Raw genomic sequence first — 16,013 nt, forward strand, 5'->3', positions numbered from 1 at the left:
AAGAGACTTGTCCTTCTTCTCCACAAAGAAAAAGCCAGCTGCCAGGGGAGAAGAGGATGGTCGGATTATGCCCGCAGCGAGGGACTCCTTGATGTACCGTTCCATTGCCGTGAGTTCTGATCTGGAGAGACTGTACAGTTTGGAAGAAGGTAAGGTGACACCTGGGAGCAGATCTATGGCAATGTCATACGGTCTGTGAGGAGGAAGGGTGGAAGCCCTTTGCTTACTGAACACCGCTGCAAGGTCATGATACACCGGAGGGACGCCAGACAGGTCTGGGGAAACAGGTGGCAAATCAGTAGTCTGTAACTCAGGAAGGGCAGAGCGAAGACAGGTGGAGTGACAGTAAGGACTCCAACTTATAATGCAGTTTGTCTGCCAGTCAATGTGGGGATTATGCAAACTAAGCCATGGATGTCCCAAAATGATCTGGCAGGAAGTAGCCTGAAAAACATAAAACTGGAGAGACTCACAGTGGTTGCCAGAAAAACACAGGGTAACAGGAGTAGTCTGGTGCTGAATCAGAGTTAGAGTCTGTCCGTTAGCTGCACTGACCTTTAAGCAGGGGTCCAGGGGGAGGAGAGTTAGTCCAGCTTCAAGGGCTAGGTTCCTATTGATGAAGTTTCCCTCAGCACCGGAGTCGATGAGGGCGGATATGGATCGGGACCAGGAACCAAAAGAGAGAGTGACCAGGAATTCAGTTCTAGCTGGGGTTTGAGAGTCAGAGACAGCGCCCTTCAGTGTCCCCATGATCACTGAAGGGCTCTCTCTTTTGGCTTGAGGGGGCAGACTGCCACTTGGTGATTTTTACTGCCACAGTAAAAACATTCTCCTCTTGTCCGACGCTCCTCTTTTTCCTTTGGTGTTAAACGTGTCCTACCAAGCTGCATCGGTTCCTCAGGGGTTAATGAGTGAGCAGGAATATCGGCAGAAGAAAAAACAGAAGGGGGCGTGACCGGACGTGTTGTGGGTCTCGGTAAGGCCAGCTAGGACTTGAATTTCGAGAGCTGCGGCGCTCGCGGAGGCGGTTATCAATTCGAATGGAAAGTGTAATCAAAGACTCAAGGGAGTCCGGTTTATCATAATGCAATAGTTCATCTTTGATTGAATCTGTTAATCCGTTATAGAACACTTCCTGTAGGGCTTGCGTGTCCCAACCTGCTTCCGTGGCTAAGATGCGGAAGTCAACGGAGTACTCAGCCACAGAACGTCTCTCCTGTCGGAGACTGAGCAGTTTCCTGGAGGAGTCGTGGTACTTTTCTGGTGTTTCAAACACTTGTTTGAAATGCCCCAAAAAGGCTTGAAAAGATAATGGAGCGGAGCTGCGATTAGCCAGGAAGGCTTCTGCCCATTCCAGAGCCCGACCTCGCAATAAACCAACGACGAAGGCAATCTTGGCTTCATCCGAGGAATACATGGCAGACTGTTGTGAGAAGACCAGAGTGCATTGCAGGAGAAAACCACGACAGTGATCGGTGGTTCCGGAAAATGGATCCGGGTTAGGAATACGTGCTTCATCTACGGGCGAGGAACTCACAGGAGGCGGCTGAGGAGGAGGAGCAGCTGAAGCCGAAGGTAAGTGTGTCGCGTCAGCGATGGTCTGAAGCAGAGATTGGAGTTGTGCTAGTTGCTGCGAGATGGTCTGTTGATTGTTTGACAGAGCGTCGATCATCTGTCCTTGTCGGTCCAGGGTGGAGGCATGGGTAGACAGAGTCTGATTAATGGGGTCTGAGCCTGCTGGGTCCATAATGGTCAGTCCGTTCTGTTAGAGTTCACGAGGCTGGACCCAGAAGCAGGACAGAACAGAGATGGTTGGTGAGAAAGAGTTTTTAATCAGTCCCAGTGGTGGTGGGGAAGTTCCGGCTTAGACGGCTGGATCCTGGACGGCAGATGAGACCAAAGGTGTGGAGGATGCTGGAGGCAATGTCGCTGAGAGCAGACGGACTGACATCGGCTGGAAGGTGAGGAGTCCATAAATAGGCTGAAGGTTGATGAGGAGACTGGAAACTGGTGAGGCGATTATTCCCCGGTAGGAGTGGGAGGAGCTCACAATCCTAACAGAGGAGGGGCTTTGGCATTAAACTCTGTCAGATGGAAACACGGGCGTCAGATTAAGGCGCAGCTTTCACTGCAGGAGTTGAAGCAGAGATTTTCTCTGGGATGATCTCATGAACTCAAACATGGAAACATGATTACCAAGTAGAACTCTTCAAAATAATAAACCTGATTTCTCCACATTCTTCGTGTCTACCATGCATTGATAAACACAGACACCGCTCCATGTAGCGATCAGACCATAACTTTAGCTGGTAGCTCCGCCCACACGCGACCGCGGTATCAAGCTTTAAAGAACACAATTTCTAAGAGGCGGGGCGGTGCGTTGGACACCCCCAACAACAGGTTAGATGACAGAGTCCATAAGGCGTCTCTACCTGGTGCGTTCACGGAGCTTCAGTACATAAGAATCCAACAGCTGCACAGCCTAACGTGGTCCGCTAATATATATTCATGAGAAAACCCACTTTCCCCGTGGCAAAAACATCTGGGAACGTGTGGCCTTCAGTGAACAACAGGATTAGTAAAAATATATATAATAATTAAGTTGCACATTACACAAAAGAGGAATGCATGAAAAGATGAGGCTGGAGGAGGGACATGAATCTCTTTAATAATATCAATAGAAATACTTGTTTTTTAATTTGCGGGACGGGAGAAGATACAAAATCAATACGACTCTATTATTGTGCGGGAATAAATTCTCAGAGTTTTGCGGGTGCGGGCGGGAGTGGACATACATATTGCGGGTGCAGGCGGTAGCGGGATGAGGAAGATAGTCCCGCGCAGGGCTGTAGTCTCTGCTTCAGACAGTCTATTATAGTTTAAAGTTGTTACTTTGGTCGGAGTTGTTTTAGGCTGCCGATACACATCACCATAGCAACGCTTTTTACTGCCATTAAATCTCGCGATACTCAGCCAACTTCCGTTTCTACTGAAATGCCTTCCTTTTCTGTCGAAATTTTCAGTAGTATGTGTGAGAGGATTTTGAGTAGTGAGTGTGAGAGGATTTTCGGTAGTGAGTGTGAGAGGATTTACACTTGTGTATGTGACAGGATTTTTACAAATGTATGTGAATGAACATATTTTCAGTTATATGTATACAAGCATTTCACTAGTGTGTGTGAGAGATTTCATTCGTGTTTATGAATGCTAATTCTGAATAACGTCCTACACGGCACCTCATACTCTATAGCAGTGTTTTTCAATCAGTGTGAATCAATCAGGAGATGGTCAAGTGTGCCGTGTGAAATTGCCCTCATTAACTGATTTAAAAACATTTACCATCTCCAGGATATCAGCTCTGTGTTCATCCAAAAAGGCCCTGATAAAACACTGAGGAGTTAAGAATATGAAAGATCATAAAATACTTTTTTCTTTGTGTTTATTTGATTCTATTAAAGACTTACGATTTAGCCCTTTAACTGTCTCCACCAATCATTCTTGGAGGTTTAATCACACGTCATCAGTCTGAGCAATCAGAAGTGGTTAAAGTCTTCACTTCCTTGTTCTGATTCTGTTCAAGAAGTCTCTCAGTTCCAACAAAAATAACAGCTAAAGCTTTCCACAGAATCCGGTGTCAGACCGTGGAACAAGTGAACAAAATAATGAAGCTCAGAGGCACGAGTCTTTCTGCGTTCAGCGTTTTTTGCACTACATCTCCCATGATGCATTGGGTTGAAGTGACAGCGTCTCAGCGCACAATGAGTCTCTCCTCTAAACGTCTTGAAACAACAACGAACCCGCAAACAGTTTTTGAATCTTCTAACTTAACTTTTATAACATCTTTTAGAAAAAACAGCTGCAACTTCCAGCTTTTTCTGCCACAGTTATCACAAAAATGCGTGTGAGACTGTGGAGGAGCTGTAGATCAATACAGACAATGAGTTTCTCCTGTTTTTTTTTTTTGGATGCTGGTGTGCCGCAGGATTTTTGTCAAGGTTAAAGTGTGCCGTTGCTCAGAAAAAGTTGAAAAACAGTGATCTACAGTACAGTCTATTGCTCTGAATGAAACAAACTCTTCATGTTGAGCAATATTCCATTGTCCTTTAATAGATGTTTTACTAAGCATCAACATGTTTCAGAAGGGTTTTTGATGAGTAAGGATCACTGACGGACATTCTTCTGCTGTGAGGGTGGGGGGAGGTTCTCCATGTTTGCTGATTCAGTGTATTCATGGGCGTCTCTGGTCCCTAACCCCCACGAATAAAGGGGAAATACTGCATTTCATCTAAATATTGTTTGTTAATTAGTGCCAAAGGTAATCTACAGAAAAGCATGATCAAATACAGATGTCAGTGAGATCACTTTCCCTGACATACATGGGAGATTTATTGATTGTAGACTTTAAGAGAGATTTGATGTTTAATCAGAGTTGTTTGTTTGACTCTTCAAAACTCCTAACTGACCTTTTGGGCCAAATCAAACCTTATTAAGCAACCAGTGGGTGACTGTTCCAGACAGAACTCCAAAAATAAACTGTGAAATACATAACCAACATTCTGTTTATAAAAGCAGTTATAAAAGCAGAAGAAACTTTAATAGAACAGTGAGTTGCAGAAGGAGAAAGTGTGTGCGCAGCAATCCAGTGTTGAGGTCATTGACTGGACGGCACCCATAAAGATGGTGCCTCAAGCTGCGTTCACACCGAATGCGATTTGCACTTCAGATTCACAATGGTGAACTTCACTGTACCGGGGTATTTCCGTGGTATACCTGTCTCTCTCTAACCGAGTTTGAAGACTTGGTGGTTCCGCATTAACCTGAAAGGGGAAAAATAAAAACAAGAATAATAGGGGCACCTCTTCTCATTGTCTCAATAAAAATAAGAAAAATATAATAAAGTTCAGGAGACTTGATCTGGCCTCCCAATCCTGCATCAGGTCTCTGTCTAGCCGCCAGCTCGCCTTCCAGGAGCCGGCATAGCGAGCGCATCGCTCCAGCTCCATGGGTCCTGTGACACTGTCCAGGGTGTACCCACCTCGGCCCAACCGCAGCCAGGACGGGCTCCGGAAACACTGCTTATAATATTATATAAGGGATACAGTGGGTTAAGAAAATGGATAGAAGTTCAGGAGAACTATCAAATTTTCTCACATGCAGCCTTGTCCATTTTCACACAGAGCCGCGGAGCACTTTTTGATGCGTCTCAGTTAACCCTTGTGCTATCCTAGGCACTTTACTATTGGGAGTTGGGTCATCTATGTCCTAAGTTCGTCAGACAAAACCGAGTAGCACCGTGGTTTAACGCTGAAACTCGTTCTGTTAAACAAGAAACCCGTAAGTTGGAAAGAGAATGGCGCCGCTCCGGTTCAGAGCAGTCTCTGGATATCTGGAAACATAGCCTATTAAATTATAAAAAAGCTCTGCGTAGAGCTAGAAGCCAGTACTATTCAACCTTAATATCAGAGAATGGAAACAATCCAAGATTTCTTTTTAGCACTATTGCTAAATTAACTCGCAGTCAGAGCTCAGTAGAACCACATGTTCCTGTTTCTCTCAGCTCTGATCATTTTCTTACATTTTTCGATAGTAAAATCTCAAATATTAGACATAAGTTAAATCAAGTTATTCCTACTATCAACCCAGAACAGGCTGAAGCGGTAGAAATGGAGGCATCCATAGAAACCTCTGTAACATTAGACTGCTTCACTGCTGTGGATGAAGCGGAAATAACATCAATTATTACGTCCTCCAAATCCTCAACGTGTCTGTTAGACCCAATTCCCACTAGACTTTTTAAAGAAACTTTTCCCCTAATTAATGATTCCATATTAACAATGATAAATGCCTCTCTGGAAACGGGTTACGTGCCACAGTCTTTTAAATATGCAGTTGTTAAACCTCTTCTGAAAAAGCCCAGTTTGGATCCTAGCATCTTGGCCAACTATAGACCGATATCAAACCTGCCCTTTATTTCTAAAATCCTAGAAAGAGTTGTAGTTAAGCAGCTTTACTGCCACCTACAGGACAACAGCCACTTTGAAGACTTTCAGTCGGGGTTTAGACCCCACCACAGCACGGAAACTGCACTAGTTAGAGTCTCTAATGACTTGTTATTGGCCTCAGAAAAGGGACTACTTTCTATTCTGGTCCTGTTGGACCTCAGTGCTGCCTTTGACACTATCGACCACGGTATTTTACTCCATAGATTAGAGCAGGACATAGGGATCAGAGGATCTGCTCTCCAGTGGTTTAAATCCTATCTGTCCGAAAGGTATCAGTTCGTTAATGTAAATGGCCATTCGTCTCAGTGCACTCAAGTCAACTATGGAGTCCCACAGGGCTCAGTCCTGGGACCGATCCTGTTTACACTTTATATGCTACCACTAGGAAACATAATCAGGAAACACAGCATTAATTTTCATTGTTATGCCGACGATACGCAGTTGTATTTATCCATGAAGCCTGACCAGAATGACCAGATAGAGAAAGTGAATGCCTGCATCAGTGACATCAAGACCTGGATGACAATTAATTACCTCCTCTTGAACCCAGAAAAAACTGAGGTCATTATACAAGGTCCTAAAAACCTCAGAGATGCTCTGTCTGCTCAGATAGTCTCCCTAGATGACATAAGTATAGCCCCTAATTCCACAGTTAGAAACCTTGGGGTTTTATTTGACCAGGATTTGTCATTTAAGGCTCACATATCTCAGGCGTGTAGAACTGCCTTTTTTCACCTGCGGAATATTGCAAAGATCAGAAATATACTTTCTAAGAGTGATGCTGAAAAAGAGAGATCACATCACTCCTGTGTTAGTTTACTTCACTGGCTCCCAGTTGATTCTAGAATCGAGTTCAAGATCCTCCTGTTAACCTATAAGTCCTTACATGGAATGGCCCCGTCCTATATTAAGGACCTCATAGTCCCTTACCATCCAATGAGAACACTTCGCTCGCAAAATGCAGGACTGCTTGTGGTTCCTAGAATTAGTAAAAGTACAGTTGGAGGTAGAGCGTTTAGCCACCAAGCCCCTGTTTTATGGAATAAGCTCCCAGCTCATGGAAGAGAGGCCGACTCAGTTTCTACATTCAAAGTTAGACTGAAAACATTCCTCTTTGGACAGGCTTATTGTCAGACTAGTTAGTATTTAGAGATTATTTAACTTAATGTTAAATTGTTTAAATTAAACTTAATAACTATTTCTTTTAAAAGGCTGCTAGAAATTGAAGCTGGGGTAACTATGGTGCTCCGGGGTTCTGTCCTCTTTTCTCTTCTACTTCTACCCTTCCTCTCCTCTATTCTTGATCATTATTCATCATTTAGTTCACCATGCCTCTGTTTGGTACAGTGCGATTCATGTATTGTCCCTCTTTTCCTCTCCCCTCCTGGGGAGTGGGAGTCCTTCCAGACTCCAGTTGGCTCATCCGTGCTCCTGTTCCTGACCGTTTACCTCGCCTTTGCTCCTGCTCCTACACCTGGCTGTGGTTCCTGTCTCCGGCTCATCTCTGGCTCGTCTCTGGCTCATCTCTGGCTCGTCTCTGGCTCATCTCTGGCTCGTCTCTGGCTCATCTCTGGCTCGTCTCTGCTCTGTACCTGACCGAGTACCTCGCCTCTGCTCCTGCTCCTACACCTGGCTGTGGATCCTGCCTCTGGCTCATCTCTGGCTCGTCTCAGCTCTGTACCTGACCGAGTACCTCGTCTCTGCTCCTGCTCCTACACCTGGCTGTGGACCCTGCCTCTGGCTCGTCTCTGCTCTGTATCTGACCGAGTACCTCGCCTCTGCTCCTACACCTGGCTGTGGATCCTGCCTCTGGCTCGACTCGCGCCTTTGACTGTCCCCACAACCACAGCTGGATGAAGCTCGTCTGCTGGACTTTTATATATGTAGTTGTAGATTTAGATAAGTTAATTCTTCTCTAGGAGTTCTGGTAAATCGCCTGTCCGTCCTGGGGGAGGATCCCTCCTTCATGTGGGCACCCCTGAGGTTTCTTCGTTTTTTCCGGAATCCGGTTTTTTTGGGAGTTTTTCCTTACCGCGAAGGGGGGTCTAAGGGCAGGGATGCCAGTATAGTTTAGTCAGTTTGTTAGTTCATTTTAGTATTTTCCTATTCAACTCTTTGTATTCATGATCCTTTTGAGTTCATGTTTTACTTCGAAGCCCATCGAGACGACTGTTGTTGTGATTTTGGGCTATACAAATAAAATTGAATTGAATTGAATTGAATCTATGTCATGGTGGCCTGTCAGACTCCTCCCCCTCCAGCTCTGCTGCTCATTCTTCTCAGCTGTGACTACTCAACCCATCAAGCCACCTGCTACAAAAGGAGACCCAGCTTCATCATTCTTCGCCAGTCCGTTAACCCTGATGGTGCTTAGTCTCCAGAAGCTCACTACGCCTGGGCCCTTGTCTCGTCCTGAGTTAACTTTGTCTGTTTTCTTTGTCAGTCTAACTTTGTCAGTCTACCAGCTGTCCCCAACTTACCCCCTTCCTCATATAACCTCATATTAGGGTGAGGGGGTGGGGGGTTTAGCCTGCGATGCGCCTTGGGGGGGGGGCTACTTGGCAGTGGCCCCCCTCCTATGGATGCCGTGTGGAGTGGGCCCCCCCTCTTTCGGTTTTATTTGCACCTTAGACATGTAGGGCCCTTGGTAGGGGGGGGTGCTTGGACATCACTGCCAGCAAGCAGCAGATGTCCTCCTGGCACCCTACCCGCCAATTTTAACCGCACCTTAGACATTTAGGGCCCCTTGGTGGGGAGGGTGAGGGGACATCACTGTGAGTAATCAGGAGATGTCCCCTTAATGCCCTACCCGCCAATTTTAACTGCACCCCCCTTAGTACACACACCTCTCCCCCCTCAATATATACATCCCAACATAAACACACACACATGCACACACACACCCTCTCAAACACACATACACGCACACACATTTTGCAAGGAAGGTGGGACCTGGGTCCATCTGTCCCCTACCTCTTCCCTGGTGGGGGGTACGGGCCCCTTTGCAACGGCGGCCGTGTCCCCGGGGTGCCGGCTTCCTGGGCCCGGCGGTGCTCTCTTTGCGCGGTGGGGGGATTCACATTACATCTGAGCCGGGGGTGTCTGGTCCCTGGGGGGTGGGTTCTGGTCCTTGCTCCTGAGTGCTGGGCCCCGCCAAATTTCCAACTGTGGCCGAGCCTGGTCGGGCCATATTTACAACACCCCTTGTGGGCCCTCTTTTTTTCCCCGGGGTTCCCCCCTCCTGGGCGGGGGCAGCGGGCCCCCTGCCTCGCTCCTCCCTGGACCAACCGTGGGCCGGGCGGATGGCTGCCTGGAGTGCGGAGCGGGTCTCCCTTGGGGGGTCCTGGCTCGTACCTGGGGTTGGGGCGGGGGGATGCCTGGAACTCCTGGGTGGTGGTGGGGTGCTCGTTTGGGGCTGTGGGCGTCCTTCTCCGGTGGGGCCCTGCGTTGGGTTCTCCCGGCGCGGCGGGGGGGCTGCTCTCCTGGTTGGGCTGGGGCGGCGCTCTCTTTCCCTCCGTGCCTCCCTGGCCTCTGGCTCTGGGGGCCTTGCGGCGGCCCTGCTGGCCCTGGCCTGGGTGGCGGGCTTGGTCGCCCGGGCAGCGGTTGTTCCCTGCCGGTTCCCGTGTGGCGTTGGGGGGATTCCGGCTGCCGCTGCTGCTGCGGTGGGGGTCTTGGGGTGGGGGTGGCTGGGCACTCTCCCTCCTTCTTTTCACGTTCCACCATCCATTTTAGAAGAACATAAACACTCACCTGAGCAAAGGTGTTAGCTCACCTTTGCACTAATAGTTTGCATGACTGAATGACTGAAATATTTCACACTAGTTGGTTTTAAGGCATAAGTATGCGTGTGTGAACACTATCTGTTTTGTGTACATGTCGACAGGTGGACATTTTTGCAGCTAGCAGGTGTGTTTATAACATTTGAGTGTGTGTGTGGACGGGCCCCGCCCTTTTTGTACTGCATTTAAACCTTACCATAATGATTAACAACCAGTAAACTGTAAGCTGTATGCTGCTTCATGGTCTTATCCCCCTTCCCCTCCTATTATCACCCTCCTACCCCCCCCTCTCTCTAACGTCCCTCTCTCTTCTTCCCCTCTTTCCTTTTCCGTCCGGTCCAACACCAAAGATTTTCAAACATGATTGAAATTAATAAAGTTTGGCCTCAATTACAAAAGGGGTTTATTCAGACATACCTTTGGTTTGTCTGAAGATTAATAACCCCTCTTGTTAAAGCAAAATATGTCCAACACAAGAGGCCCTCAGCTCTCATCTGTCTGCCCAGCTGTTGGACAGGACAAGTTAAAAAAAAAAAAAACTTTGTCTGTTTTCTGTCACCTGAATCTTACCACCTCGAGCAGCAGAAGCCACAGCCGTCCTGTTCTTACGCCACCTGTGAACGTGAGCCACAGTCTCTGTGCTCTTCTAGTTCACCAGCCACGCCATGCATCAAGCCATAGCTCTCCTCAAGATCTCCAGCCACAGTCTCGCCAGGAACCAACAAGAACGTTATTAAACATCTTACTTACCACTCACCTATTTGTCTCTGCCTCTGGGTTTCAGCATCTGGGTCCGTCCCGCGTTCTAGTCATGACAATCTAGACCCAGACAGTGCTCTGAACCTTTTTTCTTCAGTGATTTGTGATCTTCACTGGTGTCCATGGATTACATGAAATCTTTCCACCTTTATCCACCTTTGCCATGGTAGGGAGAACACGTCAATGTAAGGGGGGGGGGGGGGGGGGGGGTCATCTAAGATAGCACAAGGGTTAAACACAGTACTCCATTGATGATTTCGCAGGAACATCTCCCACTGATCTCTTTGACTTCCTTCATCACAAAAATCTAAGTGAATCTGATTTGATACACAACTTACGACAGACAGAACAATCTGGTTAGATTGTAGGAATATTATGAAGGTAAAAATGTGTCCAAATGGACGGGCTTGTAGATTTGATGTGAGAACTTGTAAAACAGAATGTGAGAATATGCTCACCAAAACTCTGCATCTGTGTGTAAAAAGCTTCTGCTGTAAAGTTTGACAAACAAAATCACAACTGAGAAATTCCCATTTGCATGTGTTTATTTAGCGTTACAACCTCAAATCTGTGATGACAACTGCTCAAATGGGCTTCTGCTTGTGTGCGAATCGGCTGCCGCGAATCACGAGCGCTACAACTGCGCTCTGACTTTTGACGCGTTCCTTGCAAGACATTTATTTCAAAACTGATCTGATCTGTGCCCGATAATGGAACAGGGGGGAGGGGGGATTAGAGGAGGGGGGGGGGGTCAACCAATCAGAGTGCAGGACTCAGATAACTTGTAAAGTAATTTAGATCTCAACAACTCTTCTGATAAACGTTCAAATGTTACAGCAAGTATCTCAATCATTTTATATGAACACAGAGAGGGAATTACAAATGGGTTTTAAAAGAAAAAAGATTGTTTTTTCTGCCTTTTAATGAGAAATGACCTCTTCCAGCTGTGAATGCAGACACAGCAGTGAGGCGGCTGCCAAGGGACCGTCAACAAAGTGCAAATTCCATGAAAACACCATTTCGTAATAATCAATCATCTCTCAAAAATGAATAAATGTCTACATTTATATGAGATAGTAATGAAGACTTGTGCTAAGATCGATATTTAGTGAGAAAGTCCCCCCTCCTCTAACCCCCCGTTCCATTATCGGACACAGATCAGTTTTGAGACAAATGTTTCACAAGGAATGTGTCAAAAATCCGAGCGCCGTTGTGATGCTAAATAAACACATGCAAATGGGAATTTGTCAGTTGTAATTTAGTTTGTCAAACTTTACAGCAGAACATTTTTACGCACAGATGCAAATTTTTGGTGAGCATGTTCTCACATTCTGTTTTACAAGTTCTCACATCAAATCTACAAGCTCGACCATTTAGACACATTTTCACCTTTGTAGAATGTATTTCCATTCATCGATTCATCAGGGAGGTTTTTTAATGCACAATGACCCTGTCAAAAAACAATAAATAAATAGAAAAATATAGAACGCATTTAAATGAACCTGTTAAGCTAAACTATCGATGGGATGTCCAAACCAAACCAGTGTCTTTATATCAGATTAAAGTATACACGTTTATTTTTGTAGCCACTTAAAACAACGACGCTGAAGTTGGCTTCCGATTCACAGCTTCCGATTAGCGAAGGCACTAAAGAAACATTCCGCTGCATTTTTCGCATTAAGATCACCCAAAACTGGGTCCTGTTCAAAAACTGCTGGACCTGGACTGCTCAAACCTGGATTAAATTATGCATTAGATATTAAAGAACACGTTAAACCCAGTTTCTGATATGTGAAAACTTCCTCTGATTTGTGAAAATGTGAAATAGATTGATTTTTATCGCATTTTACGCCCAGAGTCTACTTCAGACCAGGTCCTGTTCAAAAACCGCTGGACCTGGACTGCTCAAACCTGGATTAAATTATAATTTAGATAGTAAAGAACACAATAAACGCTGTTTCTGATTTGTGAAAATGTGAAATAGGTTGATTTTTATCCCATTTTACACACTGAATCCACTTCAGACCAGGTCCTGGACCTGGACTGCTCAAACCTGGATTAAATTATGCATTGGATACTAAATAACACATTAAACACAGTTTCTGATTTGTGAAACCTTCCTCTGATTTGTGAAATAAGTTGATTTTTATCGCTTTTTCTCAGACCAGGTCCTGTTCATGAAATTTGGGTGGAAATGTATTTTTTTATTCCTTAACACTTTTATTTTTTATACTGCATTGTACTATTGTATTAGTTCACACAGGTACGAGCCGGTGGCCCTAACATATCACCTGGGTGACCAAAATCACTTTGTTGCAATCCACAGAATTCTGCCCAGACAAAAGCTGGCACTTTTACGATGCACTACAGGAATCCAAGAAGGCTAGACGAGGCGACATCTAAATCTCAACATACAAAAGAAACTGGGAAACAGATGTCAGATTGGACAAATAGTTATGGTCATGGTTAGCATGTACCCCTGACTTAAGTTTTGTTTTTTTGTTCAATATTTCTTGGTTTGTTTTCTGATTTACTTTAAAGTTCCTGTTATGGTGTTTTCCTTAAAGTTGTCCTTCCCTTGTCCCCATTATCCTTAAATTCTATTTCCCACAGCGGTTTTTGAACAGGACCTGGCCTGAAGTGGACTCAGTGTGCAAAATGTGATAAAAATCAACTTATTTCACATTTTCACAAATCAGAAACTGTATTTAATGTGTTCTTTACCATCTAACGCATAATTTAAGTCAGGTTTGAGCAGTCTAGGTCCAGCGGTTTTTGGACCTGGTCTGAAGTGGACTCAGTGCGTAAAATGCGATTAAAAATCAACCTATTTCACATTTTCACAGATCAGAGGAAGGTTTCACAAATCAGAAACAGTGTTTGTTATGTTCTTTACTATCTTAATTATAATTTAATCCAGGTTTGAGCAGTCCAGGTCATGCGGTTTTTGAACAGGACCCGGTTTTAGGGTGGTCTTAGTGCGAAAAATGCAGCGGAATGTTTCTTTAGTCCCCTCGCGAATCGGAAGCTAACTTCAGCGTCATAAGGTTGAATTTTTAGATCACTGGTGCAAATGTTAAGGATGACATGCTATTTTTAAAACCTTGGTTTTGTCTTTTCTCACTTCTGGAGTCAAATACGTCAGAGTCCAAGACGGAGGTTCCTCTTTCCCAGCCCACGTCTGCGCGTGCCCAGGTGAGGCGGCGGCAGGACGCACGAGTGTGACGCGGCTCACCTGGGCTGCGCGCTGCTTCCTGTCAGCTCCGGAGAGATCCAGCAGCGCAGCGTCTCTGCCGGCTTCGGCTACAGTTCGCGATGCCGGACTCGATCAGCGTCTCAGACTTTGTGGCGGAGACCAATGAGGACTTCAAAGCTCCCACCACCTCCAGCTTCACCACCCGAATGCCGGAATGCAGGAGCACAGTGATCGCTCTGGAGGAGGTAAGCTCCAAACGTTTCCTTATCGCCTCCTAGACTCTACCGGCGGCTCGAGCGAGGCAGTTCAGTCCGGGACCAAGCATTCAGGTCCAGGTCAGACGTGAAGGGAGAATCAGAAAAAGTCTGACGTTTGGAGGCTGACTTTGTTTATTTGTGTTATGACAGGTATTTATTGTTGACATGAATCCACTTCCTGAGTTTGCCTTAGAGGTAAAGGGAGGCTCTGCCGGACCCTTTTCAGAAAGAGGAACGCGCTCACTGCGCGCACACTTCCTCCTGCTGCAACTCCCTGTTCTGCTTTTGTAACTCAGCCGTGAGTTAGCAGACTTTGAAATACTCACACAGAACTAAAGTTGTGTGTTTCTCTGGTTTGCAGTTCTGTCTGGAACAGTCACCCACTGGTTGGTTAAAAAGGTTTGATTCGGCCCAAAACGTCAGTTAGGAGTTTGGAAGAGACTCAGAGTCAAACCAACAACTGATTTCTCTAAATAATAGACTACAATCAATACATCTCCCATGTTTGCCAGGGAAAGTAAACTCACCAACATCTGTCTGTAGGGGGCCTATATCATGCTTTTCTTAAGCCTTTTAGATTAAAATACTGTATGTCCATATAATATATTACCTTTGGCACTAAATAACACATTTTTAATGTAATATTAGTTTTTGCGCAGCTTATTTTTTCTGATGTTTTTGCAGCTAAGTAAGACAACTTGATCTCTGAAGCTCCACCTTTCACTCCTCTTCACTCTTGTGGGTGCCGCCCGAAATATATACCCTTAAAAAACCCACTCTGATGAAAATGGTGTTTTAAACAAGTTATTGTAGCATTTTTCTCATGATGGAGGACCTAAATGGGCCATTCTACTGAATTGGTTCAAATGGCAGTCGCACAAAAACTAAAAATCAAACCGATGACATTTTTACAATATCATATATTCTTTTTTATCCAGTTACATTATTTCAAAAAGCAATTAAATACAAACAAATTCCTGTTTTTTTATGACTTTGTATTGCGACGTAGCTGTCCTGAACCCTAACATTTCAATTTCAAATAAGGAAAATGTATTCTCCATTCTCAACATGTTTATATGTGTAATTTTCTTTTTTTATCAAAGAGAAGTTGAAAATTATATAAATTTAAGAAATATGTAAAAAACACATGTAAAAATTGATAAATTATTATAATTAAGAATTATATTTAGCCTATTTAGACATATTGAAAAAAACAAAATCAAGGTTGAATGTTTGCTTGATGAAAATATTTACATTAAACATGATATAAATACTAAAAAAATAAGAAATAGAATACTAATTTTTCTTCAAGTTTCAACTTTGAATTTGAGCTTATTTGGTAGAATAGTCATAAAGAAATTAAAATGAAAATTGTGTTTCTGAGTATTACCTTATTCAAATCGTGGTGAATCAGGAGCAGATGAAAAAATGCAATTTGGAAAAGATTGTACTTGTTCGGTACAAACTACAACCCATAAGGTGAACTAAGGTATAGAAGTTTTTTTGATTCATAATACAAAGTAATGAGCAGTTTTCAATTGACAAATCAATATGCAATCCTGGCTTGGTCTATGAAAATACAATTTGCCATTTAGAAATCAATATTAAAATGTACAATTCGATATGACATCACACCTACCACGTTCTCCACCCCCCAACCTGCCTGTCTCACTTCTTTTCCACACTCTCCATTCCTCTGGACTGTTGACCATAGATACTTCATTTCCTCCACCTTCTTTATCTCTTCTCGCTGTAACTTCACTCCTCCTTTTGGGTTTCTCTCAGTCACATACATGTACTCCATCTTACTGCAGCTAACCTTCATTCTTCTCCTTTCCAGGGCAAACCTCCACCTCTCTAGCCCCCCCCCCCCCCCTTTCCCTGCTCTCGCTACATATCACAATATCTATTTTGTCAATATCAATATTTCTTTCAATATTTGTTTATTTAACAGGGACAGTGGTCATTCAAAGCATGGCTGCAATGTGGCAGAATCAGCCCAAAGGCTATTTTTTATCTG

General features: G+C 44.6%; 2 protein-coding genes across 2 annotated transcripts in view; both read left to right on the top strand.

Annotated features, from left to right (window-relative positions):
• Positions 1-1,808: 1,808 nt before the first annotated feature.
• Positions 1,809-7,146, top strand: LOC144990211 (uncharacterized). The gene is made up of 3 exons (XM_078943235.1): positions 1,809-1,815; positions 1,891-1,961; positions 5,229-7,146. The coding sequence occupies exons 1-3, from the start codon at positions 1,809-1,811 to the stop codon at positions 7,143-7,145; spliced, it is 1,995 nt and encodes a 664-aa protein (XP_078799361.1). The 3' UTR covers position 7,146.
• A 6,465-nt stretch (positions 7,147-13,611) lies between these two features.
• The window catches only part of asap2b (ArfGAP with SH3 domain, ankyrin repeat and PH domain 2b), a 52,330-nt gene continuing 49,928 nt past the window's right edge, over positions 13,612-16,013 (top strand). The window contains exon 1 of the mRNA XM_004084002.5: positions 13,612-13,981. Within this exon, the coding sequence (XP_004084050.1) occupies positions 13,856-13,981 (126 nt within the window). The 5' untranslated portion in view covers positions 13,612-13,855. The remainder of the gene's footprint in view (positions 13,982-16,013) is intronic.

Source organism: Oryzias latipes, chromosome 24, assembly GCF_053564925.1.
Source record: "Oryzias latipes strain Hd-rR chromosome 24, Olatipes_Hd-rR_3.1".
In the NCBI taxonomy this organism is placed as follows: domain Eukaryota; kingdom Metazoa; phylum Chordata; class Actinopteri; order Beloniformes; family Adrianichthyidae; genus Oryzias; species Oryzias latipes.

Excerpts from the sequence above, each read along its gene's own strand:
- LOC144990211 (XM_078943235.1), top strand. Across the intron at positions 1,962-5,228 it reads GGACTGACATCGGCTGGAAG|GCACTTTACTATTGGGAGTT; the intron begins GTGAGGAGTCCA and ends GTGCTATCCTAG.